Raw genomic sequence first — 24,256 nt, forward strand, 5'->3', positions numbered from 1 at the left:
ATAAATGCTACTAACTGTTTTAAAACGTAACAATGTAGCAGTTGAGCTGGTATGTTTGTTGCGTGTAGACACAATGAAGATATTTGTTTATAGCCAAGATTACACTGGGAAACGTTGGGCCAAGCTGATTTTATTATCACTGCCAGAGGTTCAAACTGTTAAAGCTGCGGATATTTTTAAGTAAATATTTATGAATCATGGAATGTAGCTAATACAGCTTTCATCAGAATTTGATTTAACCAAAAAAAAAAGCCTAAATCTAAACTCAAGTGCAAATATTTATACCTGATTTAATATACAGAAAATAAGTCATTTTAATGTCTGAAGGCAGTGCTTTGGTGTTTTATCTTGTTTATTCATCTATCAAACGTACACACTGTAAAAAAAAAAAAGCAAAAAAACAAACAAACAAACAAAAAAAACTAGATTAACTAAAACCACGATAAAGCACTTATTAAATCATTTTTTCAAATGTCCTTTGGTTAAAAGAAATATGCAAAGGTTTTTTTTTTTTGAGGTTTTTAAGGGTGGTGGGGGGGGCAAGGTAAAATGGTTGGGAAACACTGTCTTAAGGCACTAGTTGCTGCAATGTGATTGGCTGATTACACATCAGTCAATAGGTTATGAAAGTGAAAGTAAATTTTGATTTCTGAAAGTAAATTTATTTGTAATAAATTATACATAAAAGACAAGCGAGTTGCTTCCATAAGCTAAAACTGTAAATGCCTGTACAGCCATAATATAAGGGCTTTTATAGTCTTTTTGCCTCTTTTTACTCATGGCATGTACAGTTATGAAGAAGAACATAACATCTGGTTCTTTAAAAATTTCCTCTGTCCTTACGTGTCCCAACCAGCCTCACCACAGCAAAACAGACTTGAAGCTGTTTCTTTTGTGTTTTTGGGTCCATCCATGGGGTCCTTGGGGTGCTTGGGTGCTGGATGGGTAGTGGGTGGAGGTGGGATATGGTGCATTTCACTGTAATCATTCATGTATATATTTGTGTTGTGACGATCGAGAGCAGAGATAATCCTACCTTGGTCTTGCCTGTAATTCTTTTGGCCTATCCATGTGTCCTTAGTTTGATATTGCTGCTCATGAAGAAGGAAAATTTCTCTCCTGTATTCTGGTTGCTAATATAAACACAAAACTCTATTCATCTTTATTGGGAAGTCATTGCAAAAAATGCAAAACTGATCACATAAGAAGAAAACCTGTCATTTAAATTCATGGAGCTCGATGTCAGGTCTATTTTTGGCCATCTTTTGGTCTACTCTCCACGTGAAGAATCCCACAATGATCACCATGATGGGTAGAGCCACACACAGCACAATGCGACTGATGGGCAGCTGCTCTGACCAATCACAGTTAGATTCAGAGGGAATCACTCTCTGGACAGAAGAAGAATCTCCAAACAAAAATGTGGATTTAAAGTCCAGAAACAGATCCTGGGGGCTCTGCGTGGTGTTCACCTGACACCTCAGCCTCCTGTTGTTGTCTCTGCTCTGAAGGTTTGAGATCAACAGGGTGACGTTACAGCGGTTTGGGCTGATCAGCTTGTACCTGAGAGAGAAAGGCAAAGACAAACATTACAAAGCCGTACTTGTCATTCATTCATTTTTATCTATATCTTAGTGTGACCTTCTGTAGTCGTAATAGAATTAGGATTTTAATAGTACCAGAATTTTAAATCTTGATATGAAATATTCATTTTTACTGAATATTTCACCCATTTAATTTTTAATTTACTTTTTTAACAGCATCCAGGGTGTTTACAAAGAGCAAATACAAAAACATTGATGTTATGCTTGTTTTGAAATATTTGCATTGCATGATTTTTTCTTCTTCTTTTTGAATTTTTTTGAAGACATTCAGTTTTAGGCATAAGAAGCTAAGGCTTCATCACAATGCCCAATGTGCCACATCGAGGGGAGAGAGAGCAACCGGAGACATGCAATCTCGCTGAACATTGACACGTATGTTGCTCAGCAGTCAAGGTCAAGCTCAACGGCCTGGGCCTTTTCACCACTGGTGATAAGCCACCAGTGGATTTGGGACCCTCGGGACATCCACAGCATGACCAGGGGTTCTTGACAACCTAATTACCCACCTGGATGGTTCCCTAGTTTGTCCCCACATCCATCCCTTACTCTGCAGACTTTATCATTTTTACAAGCATGTTATTTTCCCATATCCCTGCTAATATACAAGGACATCCAGAGCATGTCCTGGGGTTGTGTAAGTCCTCCTTCCTGCCCGACAATGCCCTCAGGCAGGCTTACTAGCCACATCTACACTTTACTTTAGCCTCAATCTGTGGGTCAAGCATGCCTAAAACTTCTGCACAGTACTGCAATTTTGGGCTTGTTATGCCCTTATCGAGAGAGGACAGTGGCTATAATGCAGGAAAAGAGCCACGGGCCGGACTTGAACCTGAGACGCCTGCATACATAGGATGCGGCCTAACCACTAGGTCATCTCTGCCTCTCAGTACAAGGAATGAAAGTGCATTCAGTGAAAATAAACTAAAATCGAGAAGAGACGTCACCATTTATCAGACGTATGCAAATACTGGTATCTAGGTTTATATCTATTCCTCCATTGTCCAGAGCACCATTTTTAATGAACTTATTTACCCTTATTTGAGCAGGAAAGGCCATATATCAGGGCAACCAAAATCTCCCAGTGACCACCCGGAAATTCTGAATTATTGTTTGCTATGTGCTTCGTCAGAGATTTTTATTCGTCTAACATTTCTGACTAAAAACATGAAGTAGCTGAAAGACAACAGCAATAAACAACCAGCAGTTCATTCTTGTTTTTAGTTTCCACACAAAAAAGTCAATGTAGTGCATGTTGTGCTGTGTAGGTGATATTTCCTTTATGTATCCCGCACATCCTGTTAACCAGAGTCTCCAACTGACATTCAATATTGCGGCCTATCTGCTGAACTCTATCTAGACAGTTCAATCAGAAAGTATTCAGACTCTCATCACTTTTTCAGTTTTAATCTATGCTAATTAATCTACACTCAGTGCCCCATCATGACAAAGCGAAAACAAAATTCCATAAATTTTGGCAAATTTATTAAAGAAAAGGGAATATCACACTGACATAGGTGTTCAGCCTCTTTGCAACAAAACTTGAAATTTAGCTTAGGTTCCTCCCATTACTCTTGATTGTTACTGAGATGTTTCTACACTTTGATTGGAGTTCACCTGTGGTAAATTAAATTGACTGGACATGATTTGGAAAGGCAAACACCATCTAACAAGCCGACAATGCATATCAGATCAAAAACCAAGAGCTCAGAAACCGGATTGTTTACATGCACAGACCTGGGGAAGGTTACAAAAATTTCTACTGATAACTCAAATCCTGCTTGGCTTTCACATGGAGTTTGTTGCAAACTCCAAGCAGACTTTTATGTGTTTTGCACTGAGAAGAGGCTTCCATCTTTCCACTCTACCATAAATCCCGGATCAGTGGAGGGCTGCGGTGATGGTTGTCCTTCTGGAACTCCACACAGGATCTCTGGCGCTCAGTCAGATTGACCATCAGCCTCTTGGTCACCTCTCTTACTAAGGCCCTCCGCCCCAAAATGCTCAGTTTAGCCAGGCAACTAGCTCTTGCAAGAGTCCTGGATGTGCCAAACTTCTTCCATTTCAGAATTAGGGAGGCCACTGGACACTTGAGAACCTTCACTGCAGCAGATTTTTTTGTAACCTTCCCCCAGATCTGTGTCTTGCAACAATCCTGTCTCTGAGCTCTGCAGGCAGTTCCTTTGACCTCATGACTTGGTTGTTGCTCTGCTATCACTGTCATCTGTGAGGCCCTTTATAGAGGGATGTGTGCCTTTCCAAATCATGTCCAATCAGTTTAATTTACAACAGGTGGACTCCAATAAAGGTGTAGAAACAACTCTGCAAAGATTTGGAGAAATGGGTGGAACCCGAGCTAAATTTCAAGCGTTTACACAAAGGGTCTGAATACTATCAATATATATATCAATGTGATATTTCATTAAAAAAACTAAATTCATCTAATTCATTTCTAATTTAAAATACATTACAAAAAAATCTGTTTTCACTTTGTCATGATGGGGTACAGAGTGTAGATTAATGAGAAAAAACATTTTCCCACTTTATCAGCAGGCTGCAACAAAAAGTCTAAAGTGGGTCTGAATAATTTCTGAATGAACTGTATTTTACCTTTTTTTATCTGTAGCTAGCCATAAATGGTCCTAAAACTAATGGCATAGTTAGGCTGCATCTATCACCTAGTGTGTATTTTTTAAATGCATCTTACAAAATGTTTTCTAAAATATATTTATCAAACTATTTTTCCATAAAAAACATCTTATATGTGTAGTGAAATTACATTTCATTATATGTTTTTGCTTTACTTTTTACATTTTCATAATATTTTTTGCTTTTACTGAAGTTGCTGTGCATTTTGTAAATCTTTGTCATGCTTCATGTATTAATTTTTTGTTGTTTTTCTTAATTTTTTGCATAAATTAAAACAATTTTGCCATTGCTCTCCAGGGCCACCGTAGATAATCTAAGCTGCTTCTACTGTAGAGTCAGAAAAGTGTAAACCTGCTGTCTTGGGGCAGCTTGGTGCCATCTTCGGCCGTCCAGCTGAGGTCGAACACATTGGAGTACCACTTGCAGCTCCCTGCATCAAAGTAGGTGAAAAGCACACAGCTCAGGCTCAGGCTTCCTCCAGGCTGCAGGTCAGTGATGCTGGAGCCTGAAGTGATGCTGAGGACAGAGAAGTAGACGTCTGTGGTGGCGTTCCTGTCCAGCAGACAGACGTAGGAGCCTGCATCCTCAGGCCGGAGGTCTCTCAGGACGAGAGAGCAGTTGGATAAGAGGGACATACGGCCGGCCTTGTCTGCGTTTGCTCCCACCTTCCCCATGCTGATCTCTGTGGTGTATCGTACCCCATCACCTTTAAAGAAAAAGGTCCAGCTGATACGGGAGCAGTCTGACGTCATCAGGTTGGTACATGGGAGGTAGGCTTCTCCTCCGGCTACGCTGTAAACATACAGGGACTCCTTTTCACACCAAACAGCTGCAAACACAAAAGTCTATTATCAGTGGCACAGCAATAACATGATAATGATCAAATCCAAAGAAGGAATAAAACTGGGATAAAGAAGGAAACACACTAATTTAAAAAGTCACAAAATAAACAAGTGAATAAAAGAGGAGCTAAAGGAACAATGACTGGATAAAAGAAGAAATGGGGATACACCGGGATCAGTGTATCAGAGTCGATCTCAAGTGTAAGTACTCAGAAGCCATCATGATCAGCCCTAGTAATTTTGGCTCCCTAGATCATGATTTGGTGAGATTTGGAGAAGTCTCTGTGCACAAAGGGCAAGGCTGAAGGTCAGTATTGGATGCTAGTGATCTTCAGACCCTCAGACAGCCCTGCATTAAAAACAGGCATAGTTCTGTAGTAGAAATCACTGCTTGGGCTCAGGAGCACTTCCATAAATTGTTGCCCGTCAACACAGTTGGCCATGCCGTCCACAAATGCAAGTTAAGCTGATTAAAAACAGACTGCAGCAATATGGAAAACTATTCTGTGGACAGATGTTTTGTGGCTTGCTGTGGCTCTTTTAAATCCTGCTTAAAAAAATATATATCAGGAAAATATTTCAAACATTATGAACAGAAATGTTTGATTCAAAATCACATCGAGTACTCATACGTCAATGAGATCGACCCCAGTCATTTGGCTCCCTACATCAGGATTTTTGAGATTTGGAGAAATCTCTGTGTACAACAGAAAAGGCTGAAGGTCAATACTGGATTCCTGTGATTATGGGGCCTTGCATTAAAACTGCCATTATTCTGTATTGGAAATCACAGCATTGGACTCTTCCAGAAATCACTGTCTGTCAACACAGTTCACCAGGCCATCCACAAATACACGTTAAAGCTGGATCATGCCAAGAACAAAGCTTATGTGAACAGGATTCAGAAATATCACCATCTTCATGGACCAAAGCTCATCTTAAATAGAGGCAGAATGGAAAACTGTTCTGTGGTCAGATTTATCAAAATTTCATATCCTTTTTGGAAACCACAGACGCTCTAATCACTTTAAAATTGATAGAATGAGACATAAAACATTAACAATAACAGATTAAAATCAGAGCAAAGGCGTTTTTATAAAAGAACGTCATTAGTAAAAAACTAAAATTCGGGACTGACTCTGCAAGTCTGATCTGCTCTGGTAGGCTGTTCTAGAGTCTGAGGGCTCTTTTCCTACTTATTTATAACACACATAGAAAACATCATATTTACCTAAGTGATGCACAGTGAATTAAACGTAAATAAAACCACATCACTATGGGTTTTAATCTGAACTTTGGGACAACAAGGCAGAGCTGATCAGCGGGTCTCAAAGATCTGTATGGGGTCAGAAATTTACTGGGGAGGATCCGTTTAATAATTTAAAGTAAATAAATAAATAAATAAAATCGTAAAATGGGGGCACAGATGGCCTAGTGGTTTAAGGCGTGCCCCATGTACGCGGGCGGCCCGCGTTCGACTCCTACATGTCTCTCCCTATTCTCTCATCCCTGTTTCTGACTCTATCCACTGTCCTCCTCTATCTAATAAAGGCACAAAAAGCCAAATAAATCTAAAAAAAAAAAAAAAAAAAATCAAAAATGAACAGGGAGCCAGTGGAGGGTAGTGAGAATGGCCGTGATGAGGTCATGTTTTCCAGTACCTGTTAAAAAACAAGCAGTGGTATTTTGGACTATCTGTAAACGTGCAACGGAGGCAGAGTTTAATTTGATATAAAGAGCATTGTAGTAATCCAAATGTGTGGAAAAAAAACATACATCACTCACTCAAAGATGACCTGGATTTGGTCTTGGATAAAAGCCTCAGATGATAAAAACTGGATTTAACAACAAGATTAGACCCTGTAGGCCTAACATGGGGTAGTAGGGGGTCCAGGTCCACGAGAGGAGCATCAGTGATTCCACTGGAGCCAGACATAACAACTTCTATTTTACTGTTACAAGCCAAAAAGAGAATTTGACTGACTTAAAGGCTCTGCCACCTTTGGTTTTTAGCCTCAACCTTGGAAAAGCCAGCAGAGCTCCACCAGAGGATCTGCAGTCTGGTTTGTAGAGGGATAAAAGGTCAGAAATATCGCAATAAAGGGGCAAGACTGTTTTGTACTTTAAAAGTTAGCAACATGATTTTAAAATCAATCAAAAAATCAACTGGCTGCCAGTGGTGAGAAGCTAAAATGGGGTAATATGAGTAAATGTTCATGTTCCTGTTAAAAGCAGGGATGCTGTGTTTTGCACCGTCTGTAGGCGGTGAATTGATTTTTCGCTGTAGAGAGAGTTGCAGTAATCGAGGTGGGACAAAGCATGAATTAGTTTCTCTAAATCTTTGTTGCATTTGGGATTTGACCTTGGCTACATGGGCCTGTCACTACTTTTTTGAGACGCCATAAATGAGCAAATACTTTTCAGGAAATGGTCAAATGTCTCAGTTTAAACATCTGATTCTTTATGTTCTGTTCTAAATAAAATATGGGTTTATGAGATCTGACAACCATTGCATTCTGCTTTTATTGACATTTTACACAGTGCCCCAGCTTTTTTGGAATTTGGGTTGTACTTCATTTTGACCCAAAGACAGTCATAAAGGCTCCTGCATTTTGGTAGTAACTGTCCACAGCATAACAATGTCTGTTTATCTACTGATATAATATAAACAGAGAAACTTACTTACGGGGTAAATCTTACCTGCACGGCAGCTCTAGGTATAAGCGGCCATTTTTAAAATCAGGATTTATGCAGTCAGTTTTAAATGCCACCAAGTGCTACTCAGCAAACTTTAGGAAAAGGCAATGACTTTAACTTTTTATTACCTCAAAGTTAGACACAATTCACAGGGTAAAATTTACCTGCATTAACTTTGACAACCTTAGCAGACTCTCCCTATGAAACTGGTTAAAACCAAACTATTCCTGTTTTTACAGAACGGTTACAAAAATAAAAGTTCTAGGCACCCAACATTGGAAACTTTGTTGTTGTCAGATATCAAAAATTGCCAATAAAGTTCTACTTTGCCAACACATTTGTGCAATATGGACAGCGATTACATGAATTCATTCCTCTCCTCAACATCTTTCATAACCTTCGGCTCTTTTAAACACTATCGTCTATCAAAATAAGAGACTTTATCGATTAAAAAATCCTGATAGCAAAAGTTTTCAGGCATTAAAAAAGTTAACTTTAGCCAAAAAGAACTTTTTTTTAAACATTTTTAAATATTGCATCACACATTTAGTCAGAAAGAGGTATTTTCACTGATCATTTCAGTTCAGTAAAGCATGTGACGGACTCTTCCACCCCAGACTTAATCCCATCCATCCTCTAGAGCCAAACGACCCTCACTGTACCTGTGAGAAGCAGAGAGGTGAGCAGCAGAAGTCTGGCCGTGTTTTTAACCCTCATCATGTCTCTGTGTTTTCAGCTCCTCAGCAGCTTCTGTCTGCGTCTCTGCTGCCACGGCTCGACTCTTTCTAGAACATCATTTTCATTTCCTGTTTGACTTTAAGTGAACAGGACACAAACATCAACCTTCATCCTCACACCCAGAGGGAAACCAATGTTGAGTGTGGTTTCCAGAGGCAGTGAGTGTACAGCTTGATTACATGAGTTTAAGTAAAGACATTCCTGGTCAAAGTATAAACCTGTTCTCTTATACAGAACTGTACCACTGTAGAGACCTGTTATAAGTTTACTTTAGAACAAAGAGCTCTGTGTGCACATTAGACTCCGAAGTTTTATTGTGGAAAACTGTTAGATGGAATTGTTGCTGTTACGGGATATACCTTTATGTGTTTCGTAGCTGTTGGACAGAGTCCAGGACAAACTTCCCTACAGGATATTGAAGTTAGTTTAATCTTATCTGATCTGATCTTATCTTAATTTACAACCACAATACCAAAAAAGTTGGGGTGCTGTGTAACATGGAAATAAAAAGCAGAATGCAATGACTTGCAAATGTCAACCAGCCATATGGATGCCCGGAAACTTCCAGTAATCTTTGTCTTCCAGCAGAAATGCAGAAAAGCCGAATCATGCTAAGAAGAAGCCATATGTGAACACAATCCAGAAACACTGCTGCCTCCTCTGGGCCAAAGCTCATTTAAAATGGATGGAGGCAGAATGGAAAACTGTTCTGTGGTCGGATGAATCAAATTTTTAAAAACTTTTTGGAAACCACGGACCATCCAGCTTGTAATCAGCACACAGTTCAAAAGCCTACATCTCTGATGATGTGGGGTTGCATTAGTGTCTATGGCACAGCAGCTGAACCATCATGAAAGGAAATATCAATGCTGAAAAGTAGAAAGAGGTTTAATAGTAACATATGCTCCCATCAAGACATCTCTTTCAGAGAAGTCCTTGGCTATTTCAGCAAGACAATGCTAAACCATATACCACATCCATCACAACAGCATGGCTTCAAAATAAAATCCGAGTGCCTGCAGTCCAGACCTTTCACCAACAGAAAACAGTTGGAGCATGATAAAATGAAAAATATGTCAAATAATACCCAGGCCTGTTGAGCAGCTAAAATTCGACATCAGACAAGAATGGCACAACATTCCTCTCCCAAAACTCCAGCAACTCGTCTCCTCACTTCCCAGACATTTGAGACTGTTGTTAAAAGAAGAGGGGATGCTGTACAAAAGATAAACATGGCCCTGTCCCTACTTTTTGAGATGTGTTGCTGCCATCAAATTCAAAATGAGCTAATATACTTCATGAAATTTTAATCGTCTCCATTTCAACATCTGATATGTTGTTTATTTTCTATTGTGAATAAAATATGGGTTTATGAGATTTGACAACCATTGCATTTTGTGTTCATTTACATTTTATACAGCGCCCCAACTTTTTTGGAATTGGGGCTGCATTTTCTTTAAACAGAAAAACATAATGTAATGATGTGTTTATAATATCAGAAGTGATCAGAGAGCCTTTTTCTTTTTAGTGAAGTTCAGTTCGGTTCAGAACTCAGCTGCTCGTATCGTCACCAAAACGCCCTCATTTCACCACATCACCCCCGTTATACAGCAACTCCACTGGCTCCCTGTTAAATTCAGAATAGAATTCAAAATCCTCTTGCATGCATTCAAGGCCATCGACAATCTTGCCCCCCTTATCTCTCTGATCTCCTCCACATAGTCACCTCCTCCCGCTCCCTCGATCCGCCTCCTTTTGCCCGTCTCCCTCTCTTCAAATCTAGACTCAAAACCCACCTGTTCAGGATAGCTTACTCATTGTTATTACGTTGTCCCATTTTATATTGTGTTAGCTTTTATCTATTGTTTTTATTGTACTTGTTTTTATCTGTAAAGTGACCTTGAGTGTTGAGAAAGGTGCTTAAAAATAAAGTATATTATCATTATTTATTATTAAGTTTTGGGTTTAGTGAGGTTGAGCAGAATCAGTTTGAGGCCTTCAGTGATATTTTTCATGGGGCCCATGATTCCTGATTCCTGGTGGCACCAGAAAGAGCGCCACTCTATCTCACCACATTTCTCAAGCTCAGAAATGTTGAGGGGTATGACTCTTGCTTTGGGAGCGAGAGAGTTCAGGTTCAAATCCCGGACGAGCCCCCAAGTCATGTTAACGTGACAAACACGTGGTTTTCTGTTTCAGTCAGCAGTCTGAATTACATTATCAGTGCCACTAATTTTTTACTTTTTTGCAAGATATACGTAGCGGAAAATAAGGACTTGAAACTGGAACGAGGTAATGAAAGTAGTACTAGTACTTGGACTATCATATCAACACTTCATTATACTTTGCACCTAGGCCAGATTCTCATGTGCTAATTCACATGCATGATGGGGGCTATGAACAGACATAATCAAGGGCGTTAAGTCTGGATTTTGGAGCCTTAGGAAGCCACTTTTCTTTCAGGAGCTGCAGAGGATCATGGACTGTATGACTGAATACAAGCTCACATGGACTGAAGCCTCAGGGCTCCTGCTGGGTTTCTCAGAAAAGAGAAGAGGAAGGCCTTCATCCCACTTGTTGTTGAGCTCTTAACAGAATTAACAGTCTGATGGAAGTGCTCCAAGGCACCTTTTGTCTCAGGGTGGTAAGAGATTGGTTTCTTATGTTTTTTTTTTAAAGATTTATTTTTTTGCTTTTCATGCCTTTATTGATAGAGGAGGACAGTGGACAGAATCAGAAACAGGGATGAGAGAGCTGGGGAGAGACTTGGGAAAGTGCCACAGGCCGGATTCGAACTTGGGCCGACTGCGTACATGTGGTGCACCTTAAACCACTACCACCTGCGCCCCCACTTCTTTTGCTGGATGTAAAGTTCTGAAATAATGTGTTCAAATATTTTTGACGATATTCAGTGCCTTGATCAGTATGCTGGGCTTTGGGTAGCCCAAAGGAGGAAAAGAATTTGATAAGAGCTTTGACTAAAGTTTTTTCTCTTTATGGTGTAAAGGTATGGCTTCTAATGTGTTTTATGGCACAGATTATAGTTAAGATGTAGTGGCGACCAAAGAAACAAAAGGATGGAGCCACCCATATGAGTCAGTTTAACCACGTACAACATCATCCCAGTCTGACCTAAGTGGACTTCCCAGTCACTGTAATGTCACCTCTGATAAAAGTGTTCAATGGCACAAATATTTAAACCCCATAAAAATGTATTTAAAACAATCTCTGGTGTCAATCTGCAAAGCTGAAATTGTAGACCAGGGGTTTCAAACTCAGTCACAGCAGGGGCTGGATTCTGGATTCAGGTCTAACCTGAGGGCCTAACAGGGTCGCCTTTTTAACCTTAAACTGTCAACCTTGCTTCACTGGTAATAAAATATGAAAACAAAACAAAACAAAACAAAACAAAACAAAACTTAGCACTGATGATAAACGACTTTGACATTTTAAAATTTAAATAGAAAAGTTTAAAGACTCACAATCTGAAAAAAGACATAAAATTGAAATGGAAAAATAATGTTTTTTTTTATGGGAAATATAATAGAAAGAAGTCAAAATCATGAGTTTAAAAGGTCAAAATATGAAATAAAATTTGTAATCATGAAATGAAAAGTCAAAATATGATCCAAAATTTTAAATTGTGAGTCTAAAAGGTCAAACTATGGGATTCTAAAGTTAAAGTTTGTATTTGAAAATATGAGATAAAACACAAAATAACTGGTTAAAAAGGTCAAAATATCACTTAAAATTTGGAATTATGAATCTTAAAGCTCAAAATATTATATGACAAGTCAAAATTATGGGTTGAAATGCTCAAAGTATGAAATTAAAAGTCAAAATCTTAAGTTTGAGTCCTAATTGTGAGATGCTAAATTGAAAATGTGACATTAAAACACAAACTATTTTATTTTCCCACATTCCTGACTTCTCATCTAAACATTTTTACTCCTTACTTTTTCAGATTTTGTGTCTTAACAAGGATATCTTAAATCATCAAGGATAAGTTCACATTTTTATACCTGAGGAAATCTGCAGACCTCAGACTGATGGGCCAGTTAGAACACAAATATTAGATCATCTTGCGGGCCAGATTTAACTGTTCCACGGGCCAGATTTGGCCCCTGACCCTTGAGTTTGACACCTGTGTTGTAGACTGTTAAAAAGGAGGTCAGAAACCCTCCAAAGACTGGAGAGAAATGACAAGATTTCCAAATCAGAGAAAGGCTAAAACCAGCAGAATTTAGAATTTCATTGTAACTAATCAGTGTCACTGTATTCATAATATAGGGAGGTATTTTGTTTGTCAGTTCATTTTTTTTTTGGGGGGGGGGATACTGTTTTTAATCCTGGTTTTTATGTATTTGTTGTTTTTTTAATGAACTTCTATGTCTGCTAATAAAGATGATGATGATGATGATGATGATGGTGATGAAGGGCCTGTTTCCTTCAGGCTGTCGGGGGTTTCAGGAGGAAGTTCCCCTCTGTCACACACTGGTCTAATTTACTCATCCACACCAGACGTTTCTATGAAAAGAGAAAGAACCTCATTTTGGCCGGAATTTTTCAGCGGGGAACCAAAATTGTTATTTAGGATTGAACACAGTTGAATTAAAATAAAAAAGAAAACCCTCCTCAATAGGTCAGATCAACTGAAAGTATAATGAACCACAAATATGAGACACAAAATGAAAACACATCTAAAAAAAGAGGCAAAGTGATCGTGCTAACAGTAATAGACAGGATTTTAGCAGGAGTTATTACCATCTCTGATATTCTACGTGAGCATTTTAACCAGAAATTTGTTCTATATTTCCCTCTTCAGAACACTCTGGTTAACCAGCGTCAGCATCCCTCTGCAGCTACAGTGATGTAAGTCTTCTGCTCCTTATTGTCTCATTAAAGTTTAAAACACACACGTCAGAAGTGGTCTGCACCTTGTGATATCAAACCATTTTTACTGTTCAACATTTTTATTTTTAATCCATAGTAAGTTCTTTTTTTTCTGTGGTAAAGTTCATGCCATAATACTCTACAAAAAACAGGTTTGGATCCAAAGAGGAAGTCAAAACCAACAGTAGAAAAATCAAAAAATGACATGAAAACAGTTTTGAATAAAAAATAGTAGAACTTTGAAATGTGCCGAGGAGGATGTGATAATCAAGATTAACTACAGAAATCATGAGATTAATCATAATTAACGTTTCTAATCTTTTGATATAGTATTATTAAAAGAAAAAAGAAAACAAGCAAAAACAAATCCTCACAAAGTCACATTTTAGAGAAGGTATAGTAGTTGTAAAATTTTAGACATAGTGCTTATTACTGTTGTCTTTTCAGGAAATGTGAAGCTTGCTTCACAAAAGAGAACAATCCTCGGCATGAACGCTCAGCTGTTCTAATCTTTGTGGCCAAACACGTTCTTTAACAGTTCCTCTACAGCAGCTTCCTTTGAGGCCCAAGTGGTGATATGTTCCAAAAATAAATCTGCTATTTCTGCACTTTCCCCCCATCTGCTAACACAACATTTTTTTTTTCTCTCTTACTGAGACATTTTAGTCGGAACCACACCTGCAGACCAGCTGACAGACCACGACTGCCATCTGTTCCTCTAGTTAAAGTGCAACATTCAGTCACATGTAAGACTGATTTTATGTCAAAGATATTCACACAAAATTTAAACATTTCATCTAAAGACTAATAGGGAAAATGTATTTATCCCCTCCATGATTTATTTTTTCCCTCACATCTTTGACAAACTTAAATGTTTCAGGTCATCAGACATGTTTTAATATTAGACAAAGATAACCAGAGGACATACTAGAAAATGCTTTTTTTCAACGATGACTTCTTCTATTAAGGGAAAAGCCATCCAAACTTACATGGCCCTATCTGAAAAGCTATTACCCTCCTTTTAAATCATGAATGAACTGTGATTAACCTTTTTTTTTTTTTTTGAAAGCTGAGTTCTAATTCTCTAGCCTCACCCAGGCCTGATTACTGCCAGACCTGTTGAATCCAGAAACCCCTCAAATAGACCCTGTCTGACAAAGAGAAGTAGGCTGAAAGATCTCAGAAAAGAAACACATCATGGCACCATCTTAAGAAATTCAAGAACACAATCTAAGAAACAAAGTTACTGGAAAGGGTTACAAAGACATTTCTAGGACTTTGGAACTCCAGCCAACCAAGGTGAGAGCCATTATCCACAAATGGAGAAAACTTGAAACTGTGGTGAACCTTCCCAGGAGTGGCCGGCCAACCATAATGACTCCAAGGGCATGTCAAGGACTCCTCCAGGAGGTCCCAAAAGAACACAGAACAACCTTTAAAGACCTGCAGGCCTCACTTGACTCAATTAAGGTCAGAGTTCATGACTCAACAATAAGAAAGAAACCGGGCAAAAATGGCATCATGGGAGAGTTCCAAGGCTAAAATCACTGCTGACCAATTAGAACACAAAGGCTTGTCTCACATTTGACTAAAATCATCCTGATGATCCCAAAGACTTTTGGAGAAATATTTTGGATGGCTTTTATTCCCTTTATAAATTAAATCTTCATTAAAAAATGTAACTAACATCCTCTGCGTATTTTATTGATTTGAATATAGCCAAATATCTTTGTATTCCTTTATAGGGATCGATTGTAAATAATTATTGAATAAACGTCTACCAAACTAAAAAGCTGGGATGCTTTATTCAGAGCACTGTAACAGTTTATACGTTTGACAATATCTGAGTATTTCTGCCACATGCTGATTGCCAGAGAAAAGCTCAAAGTAAACACTTTTGACCAATTTGACCTATTAGCCTAATCTTTCATACTATTTTATTTGTTTCTTCCTTTTATCGTTCTCATGCTGTCAGCCACATTGACTTGAAGGTTTACTGTTAGCTGAACCCCAGAAACCACCAACATGGCTTTCAGACGCTCAGTGTCCCATTTAAACGGCCTACATGTGACTCAGAGGAATTTCTCGTGTTTCATGATGTAAAAAATACTCCACTTATTGTAGCCTCTCAGAAAAAAATCGAAGACAGAGTCTTAAAAATCTGCTGAAGTCAGTAAAACCCATACATCAGACATAAAATGTGAAGTTTTATGATGCTGTGTGTTTTAGCAGAATCAGATTCTGCAGATAAGTAGGTTAATTGGCAACAGATCAGTAAGACGACTGGGTATAAACGGAGCACTTTAGAGAGGCAGTGTCTATCAGAAGTAATGATGGGTAGAGGTTCATCAATCTGTGAAAAAATGTGTCTAAAAATTATGGAATAATTTCAGAAAAATGTTCCTCAATGTAAAATTGCATAACATTCAATATCTAACCATCTACAGTGCATAATATCATCAAAAGATTAAGAGAACCTGGAGAAATCTCTGTGCACAAGGGACAAGGATGAAGGTCAGTGCTGGATGCCTGTGCTCTTCAGGCCTTCAGGTGACACTGCATGAAAAACAGGCATGAATCTGTACTGGAAATCACTGCATGGGCTCGGGAGCACTTTCAGAAATCATTGACAGCATAGTTCCCCATGTCATCCACAAATGCAAGTTAAAGCTGCATAATGCAAGGAAGATTCCACATGTAAACAGCATTCAGAAAAACGGCCATCTTCTCTAGGCCAAAGCCCACTGAAAATGGACCGAGGTAAAATGGAAAACTGTTCTGTGGTGAGATGAATCAAAATTTGAATTGTTGTTTTTTTTGGATGTTTTTTGGATGTGTCCTGCAGACTAAAGAGGAGAGGGACAATCTAGCTCAAACGCTCACAGTTCAAACGCCTGCATGGACAGGGCCACTTACACATCTGGAAAGGCACTATCAATGCTGAAAGGTAGAGAGAGGTTACAGAGAAACATGCTGCCTCTTTCAGGAAGTCTTCACCTATTTCAGGAAGACAATGCTAAACCACATACAACATCCATCACAACAGCATGGCTTCACAGTAGAAGAGTCTGAATGCAGAACTGGTCTGCCTATAGTCCAGACCTTTCACCGATAGAAAACATCTGGAGCATCATAAAAGGAAAATCCACCAATAATGACCAAGGACTAATGAGCAGCTAGAATCCTACATCAGACAAGAATGGGACAACATTCCTCTCCCATGTTTACAGACTGTTGTTAAAAGGGGATGCTACACAATGGTAAACATGGCCATGTCCCTACATTTTTTAGATGTGTTAAATTCAAAATGAGCTAATATTCTTCATGAAATTTAAAATGTCTCAGTTTCAATATATATATATTTTCATGCTTTATTGTGACCAAAATGCGGGTTTTTGACATTTGAAAATCGTTGCATTCTGTTTTTAACATTTTATGGTATCCCAACTTCTTTGGAATTGGGGTGGTAGAGGGGACAGATTTTAGAACAAAAGGTCAAAATGTTCAGGAAACTGTCAACAACCTCTGTTTGGAAAAAATTAAACTGTTTAAATGAAAAGAAATAAAGTTTTAAATGAAGAGATAAAGGCTGGAATGATGAAATATTGACAGAAAGTCAACACTGAAAATACATTTTGAAATCATTCTCCACTTTTGGACTGTTTTGACTGAACACTTTATGCTCATCATTGTGTCTTCTTGAAGTGCATAATGACAGAAATCCTCCTCCTCTCATGTTTCCTCTCTCATGCATGACCCTGTCACTCTTCGTCTTCGTCCAACAGCCAGTGCTCGCTCTAACCTCGGCCCTCTCCTCTGCAGGACAGTGTTTGTTCATCTGTCTATTGTTGTTTTCACACTCTCTGCTCACACAGGAAGTTGTGTGACATTAACGGTGGCAGTTGGCAGACACTCTGCCCGGCTCTGTGGTGAATATGAAGGACGTTGCTCCACTTTCTGCTGACTTGCTTGTTCAGCCTTTTTTGTTGTGTAACAATTTTGATATTCTCCATCGAGCTGTGGCGCGAGGTGTTGTTTGTGTGACGCAGTATATCCTCTGTGGCTGGACTTTCCCCTTGTACAGTACAGCAACATAGAGGTGTGATAAATGCAGTGTAATTCAAGCTTGTCTTATTTACAAGAAAAAGGCAGCTCAGTATTTACAAGCACCAATTTCAAAAAAGTTGGAACATTGTGTAAGATGTGAATAAAAAGAAAGAGTGATTTGGAAAATCTTTGAAACATTTAATTGAATACAGCACAAAGAAGAGATATCTAATGTTGAAATGAAGCTTTATAAACTCATTAATTTCATGCCAGCAAATAGTTCGAAACAAGTTGGGACAAGAACCTGTTCTTCTTACAAAACTTTGAGTAGTGTTGTACTCAAGACCACACTATCTGAGACCAGAGTGCACTGAGACCAAGACTTTTGGGGGTCGAGACCGAGTCAAGAACAAGACTGAGACAAGACCAAGACCATAAAAATCAATTTAAAAAAAACATGACAAGGTTGAACAGTTAAAGAGCATTCTCTCTTTGATTTTGGTTTTCTTTTTAATGAATTTGACATTTAAAAACAAGACGTCTGCAACTCTTTCAAAGCACAACATGCAAAAATCTCAAATCTTAACAAATGCGTTCAACTAACTTCTTGTAAAAATAAATCATTGTATGTATTTAAAAGCAACTGACATGTCCAGAATTATTTTAATATCTGAAAATGAGATGTTTATCTAGATTTGTCAAGTGAATAAGGCCTAAAGTAAGTGTTCAGAGGTATTTCTGACTAGAAATAAGATGGACTGATGTCAGAGTTTTTGCAGGTGTAGCTGTTTGTTGTTTTAGCAAGTACTTCTCCTTACTATCACATTAATGAAGTTGAAGAATAGCAGATCAGTGCTGGTCTTGACCGGTCTTGATGGAAAATCCTGAGTCCAGCCAGTCCAAGACCGAGACAAGACCTTGAGTCCGAAACAAGACCAAGACCATTCTTGAGTACTACAACCCTAACTTTGAGGACTGAAGTTACTGATAGCTGAAGTGTTGAAAGTAGAATTCTTTTGCATTTTGCCTGATGTGTGCACCTTAAGTCACTCAACAGCTCCAGGTTTCAGTTGTGAACCCCATACATTTCCAATCTTAGACAGGTTTTGGACTGCATGCAGGTCAATCTAGGCCCCAGCCTCTTTCACTGAGAAGCCATGCTGTTGTGACTCATGCAGAATGTGACTCAGCATTGTCTCACTGAAAAATACAGGGGTGTTTCTGAAGAAGATGCAGTCTGGATGGATGCATATGTTGCTCCAAAACCTGTAAATGGCTCTCAGTATTTATGATGTCATCACAGATGTGCAAGTTACCAATGTCATAGGCACGAATACACCCCCACACCATCCCAGATGTTAACCATTGATCTTTATGTTGATAACAGTCTGGATGGTCCTGTAAAAATCTATTTATTTATATCATGCTTTCACAGACAATAAGTAAGGGGTACAGAGAGATATTCTATTGCAGTAATACTCAACACTTGGTTCTTTTTTGGACAAACTGCAGCTCTTGAAAGTCTTGTCTGGAAAAAAAACCCCTCTAAAACCTAAGAAAAGGGAATTTGGACCACAGAAATAATCCATTGCAAGTCACATAAATCAGCTCTTTCTCCACACTTATACAGTAGGCTTTAATTGTCAGCCTTTATTTTTTATCTTTATATTTCAATTGCATTTTTTTAAGAGGACAAAGCATGTTAAATATATGACTCTGTACTTTTGATTGACTTAAATAATTTGAAGGGGAGATTTGTGCAGGTTGGAGTATCTATAGCAGTTGTGTATAAGAACAGAGTTTCCGTTTAACATTTTTTCCCCCCAAAAGTAGGACCTTTTTTTAACCAATCATATCTTGATTTTTGTCAGCTCTCTGCCAGACACACTAAAAAGTATTACATTTGTATTCAATCAATTCAAGATGAATGCCAGATTTTCACTTATGTGTCTCATCTGTGAATTTCATTTTTTCAACTGTATCTTTAACATTAACCATACTGAAATAAGCTTTTTAAATAAAACAATTATTATTGCATGTTTAGTAGCTAGTATTTTTATTATACGAAGCGTTTATTTCAAACATCGATTATTAAATCAGAAGCAACAATGAGGAATCCTTGAGTTTGTGTGGATTCTGGCTCCCTCTGTGGACGAAAACATGTTAAATCTCCTTTAAAGGCACAATATGTAGAATTTTGTGCTAAAATGTCTATATCAGGGTTGTTCAAACTATGGCCCGGAGTTCTGCACCGGGCCAGGGGGGTCAGGGGGGCCACAGGGCCACGGGTACTGGATTATCTTATTATCCCAGTATACCCAAAATAATAATACCTTGATTCATAATGCCATGATGAATGAGGACAAAAGGACTACAGCTACCACAACCAGCACAAAATGTGCTCCTTACTTTGCTACTTTCCCTGGTTTCAGCATCTCCATTCTCTGCTGCATGGAGTGTTCTTCTCATCTTTGCTCTCATCTTCCAACTACCTAGGCATTACCAGGACAGTTCTCTCCTGGTTTCAGTCCTATCTCTTAAGAAAACAGTTTGTCACCTTCAGCAAGTCCTGCTCTCTCCTAACCCCTGTAAACCAAGGCATGCCTCAAGACTCTGTCCTTAGACCTCTTCCTTTCATCATTTACATGCTCCCTTTTTGTCACACCATCCACAATCACGGCCTCAACTTCCATTTCTACGCCGATGACACACAGCTCTATCTACACACCACACCATCCTCTCACTGGTCAACTGTCTGTGAAAATTAAAAGCTGGATGTCAACCAACCTTGTACTCTATGTGGATGGTAGTCCCATTTGCCCACCTCCAAGGTCCGAAAACTGGGTGCCATTCTGGACTCGACTCTCTTCTTCCAGACCCATATCAAATCAAGAACTGCCTTTTTCCACATCAAGAACATCTCCAGACTCAGACCATCAGGGGCAGAAACCCTCATCCATGCATTCATCACCTCCTGTCTCGATTACTGTAGTGGAGTCCTGTCTCTGGTACCTAACAAAGCTCTGGACAGGTACACCCAAAACTCACCTGCCAGGGTCCTCACCTGCATTAGACCCTGGCAGCACATCACACCTACCCTCATCCTCCTCCACTGGCTCCCAGTTGAATTCCAAATCAAATACAAAATCCTCCTTCTCACTTACAAATCTCTTCATGCCCCTCAGTACCTCTCTTACCTTCCTTACCCATACACGCCGACCCAAAGCCTCCGGTTCTCAGACTATGGCATTCACGATGTTCCCACCACCAAACTTGGTACCTTTGAGGACAGAGCCTTCAGGACCACACCCCCCCATCCTTTGGAGCAGCCTACCAGTGCTCCGTCCTTGGCCAGATTTAAAATACCCCTCAAGCACCACCTCCTCACCACAGCCTATAGTCTTACCTGAACCTGCCCCCCTGCATACACTCAACAGTGTCTGTCTTTTGCGATGTGTCTTGTCTCCTGTTCTTCTGTAAAGCGGCCTTGGGTCCAATGAAAGGTGCTATATAAATACAAGCTATTATTATCATTATTATTATCACTATCAGTAATAATGTCAGCAACAATATTAACCGTTTCAGCAACAGGGCCCCAGACTGCTCACTCCTTCTGCACGGCTTAAAAATCTTAAAGAAACTGTCGAACTATTCAACAACTTTAATTAAAATGTGGTAACAGTATGTACAGATTTCTGCTGATTGACAACAGAAAAGATTCTTCTCATCACCACCAGGTGAACGTCACTCTGTAGAAGAAGTCGTAGCTCTTGGACATGAAGCCCTTCTCCATGATGTGAGGTTGGATGCTAACGCTGTAGCCCTGACTCTCAATGTCCATCTTTACACAGTCCAGCAGGTCTTTAACAGACGGGACGGCCTTCCACGGTCCAAACGTCACCACTGACTCCCTATCCGCCTCCAGGCTGTTGATGGCGCTGTCATAGAGACCAAAATCCTCCTCTGTCCGCAGCACACAGATCATGATGGTGGACTGACGAGCAGCTATGGCCTCGGCTCTGGCGATGCGAATCAAAACCTGGATGAAAAACGGACCCACACATTACACCTGGATGGTTGATAACAAGACAGAAGAGGACTGTTTCTTCTACAGTCGAAGGATGGAGCTGGTGAAAGGATCTAACAGGTGATAATACATGACTTTATGACTCAGTAAAAACAAACCGTGTTTGGATAGACTGCCATGAATTTATGGTGTTTGAAAGAAAAAGGAACCAACCTCGATGTTTTCTTTATAATGAGGGACTCTGGAGAGGAACTGCTGCCTGGCCACCAGCTCTCCAAACAACTGAGGAGTTTCCTCCAGACGTTTGATCAGAGGTTTGATGTTGTAGTATACTGCCTCCCTGTGAACCTAAAACAAACAGTTATAACTCTAAGTGATAAATAATAGATTTATTAAAGTCAGCAGTCTGGTACAGTTTCTATCTGCAGGACTCTAACCTCCTGGATGTTCTCCGTGGGCAGCCAGTCTGATCTCAGGAACTCCAGGATGGCTCCAAAGTGTGATCCATTGCGGTCGATGAAGTAGCGTCCCTGTGAGTCTGTGCGTAGTTTGGGCTGTCCGCTGAACAGCTCAGCCAGCTTGGAGTCAGGGTGTTTCCTGAGCGTGCCCAGAGACGTGACGAACATGTGACCTCCAACGTTCAACTGCAAAACTGCAGAGCTCTGAAGAGAAAGACAGTTAGAGGGATTGTTTAAACTTTAAAACTAAAAAAAAACAACAAAAAAACATGAATTGTTTTTGCACATTTTGGACCAAATTGCATTTTTGCATTACATTTCTTTGGACCAATATTTGTCCCTTTTTTGCACAGTTTCCTGAGAAATTTAACCTGACAGACCAGTTAAAAAGGACACTGAATAAGTTTTCTGCAGTCCCATCATCCCAATGATGCAGGAATGTCAAATGGGGGGCTTGAAGTGGAGATGACTGGTTCGGAACTGATGGGGGTGGAGGAGCGCTAGTCGGAAAAAGCTCTTAATGGACCTACATGCTACAGTTACCATTAGAAAATTTTGAAATACATTGGGCGTGATTTCTACGCTTTACAAGATGGACACAATCTCGGTTGTGCTCTGGATGACCTTGCATATTACCAGGGGAATTAGACAATCATCTGTTTATTGGAACGCCAAACAAAAGATGATGGCAGAATCAGCTGTTTGGCATTGGCAAAGACGATTTAACACATTTTCATGGGTGCAACCCATATACTCAGCTCTGCTACTCATCTCTCAAATGCATGCTCCTTACTAATGTGGCATCATTTAAAAGGCTAATAAACAGGCTTTCCAACAGTTTAAGATTTATTATCATGAAGCATTGATACAACAAAGAAATAATCTACCAGCCACAAGTTTCCCTACTTTTTGTGCTAAGTTTATTGGATGAATTTAACTCTTAATAGAACTGCTGTATTTCTTGAATGGCTTTAATGTTATTATTTTATTTCATATTAATTGTGTTGTTAAATAGAAGGGAAATAATAACGCCTGTGCCACTGTCTGCATATTAATGGACCTAACTGTACTTGCCTTTAAGATAACCTGTTATCATGCAGTGGTAGGAAGTATCTAAGTAATATTTTAGGTTTCTATTAATCTTCCAATCATCCACAGTTTGTTTCACCTGACTTTTCACTGTCATTTAAAAGGCAGCCTTACTTTTATTACTGAACAGCTGCCAGACGACTTCAGGAAGCTTAACGGTTCATTTACCTCTGATAAACAGTCTGAGTTCATTTTAATCCTCAGGAAGGAGAGCAACACTTTTTACCTGACTTTAAACGTCAACAGTTTACTCTGAGACATTCAGTTCACATCCATTCTAGTGGTTTACGACTGTCTGAACAAACAAATATGTCTTTAACTGACAAAAGGAGAGAAAATATCTCCAGGGAATAAACGAGCTAACATGTAGTTAAATGGAAAAGTTCCTGTACCTCCTTACACCTGCGGAATGTTCAGACCTGTCTGTGTAAACAAACAGGTGGAGAGTTTTAGAGACGCTGTCAGAGCTCCACTCAAATACTACCTATCACTATCATCAACAGAATATTATAAAAGTAATTCTTACCGAGACTGCGGGCTGTTTCTGAGGAGATTTGAAGTCTGGTAGACTCATCTTAACGTCAGTGTTTGTCCAGGTGGGAGTGGGGAGATTTTACCACACTACTCTGCAGGTAGGAGTCAAGGGGCGTGGCCTAACCCGGACCTGATGCTCTAGTGCTGAGAGGATGAGTCACTCTGAGGATAAATTGCTGCAAGTTTGTTGACTTTTTTAGCTTGGCTCCTCTAAGTCGGTGGTTCCCAGCCTTTTTCCTCTGGAGACTATCCCAGCTGTTAGTCGGCGAGAGGCAGGGCACACACTGGAATGGTCTCCAGTCAGTCTCAGAGCTCCTCCAGTGTACATCTACGTAGCATTTGTTCATTTACAGCTCCAATCATGTCGGGTGGTCCAAACTCTATTATGATTTTTGACCTCCCGAGACCTGAGCTTTTGTTTGGAACGTAGTTTTAATTTCTTACACTTGTTTGGGATCATTAGGACCTGACAGAGTTAAAAGCAGGGCTTAAATTTGACCAAAATGAAGTCCAGTATCAACACAAATTCCCCCAAAATTCAAAGAAACAACTCAAAATTTATGTGAGAAATTCTTAAACATATTTCTAATGTTTTAATCCATAAAAAGTACTCCAAAATTTCTTCAAATATTCCTCAAATGTTTAAGGGAAACTTTATTATAAAGCCTAAAATGTATCAAA

The 24,256-nt window shown here is 39.3% G+C and overlaps 2 protein-coding genes across 2 annotated transcripts; both read right to left on the bottom strand.

Moving 5' to 3' along the window:
• Window positions 1–378: 378 nt before the first annotated feature.
• On the bottom strand, window positions 379–8,536 carry LOC121525151 (sialoadhesin-like). Its single transcript, XM_041810985.1, has 3 exons — window positions 8,452–8,536; window positions 4,602–5,079; window positions 379–1,563 (listed from the first exon to the last, which is right to left on the bottom strand). Exons 1-3 carry the CDS (start codon window positions 8,507–8,509, stop codon window positions 1,218–1,220), a joined length of 882 nt encoding a protein of 293 aa, XP_041666919.1. The 5' UTR covers window positions 8,510–8,536; the 3' UTR covers window positions 379–1,217.
• A 12,577-nt stretch (window positions 8,537–21,113) lies between these two features.
• kctd14 (potassium channel tetramerization domain containing 14) lies at window positions 21,114–23,702 on the bottom strand. The gene is made up of 4 exons (XM_041810658.1): window positions 23,568–23,702; window positions 21,932–22,156; window positions 21,708–21,842; window positions 21,114–21,506 (listed from the first exon to the last, which is right to left on the bottom strand). Exons 1-4 carry the CDS (start codon window positions 23,613–23,615, stop codon window positions 21,195–21,197), a joined length of 720 nt encoding a protein of 239 aa, XP_041666592.1. The 5' UTR covers window positions 23,616–23,702; the 3' UTR covers window positions 21,114–21,194.
• Between the last annotated feature and the right edge of the window lie 554 nt (window positions 23,703–24,256).

This window comes from Cheilinus undulatus, linkage group 2 (assembly GCF_018320785.1).
Source record: "Cheilinus undulatus linkage group 2, ASM1832078v1, whole genome shotgun sequence".
In the NCBI taxonomy this organism is placed as follows: Eukaryota; Metazoa; Chordata; class Actinopteri; order Labriformes; family Labridae; genus Cheilinus; species Cheilinus undulatus.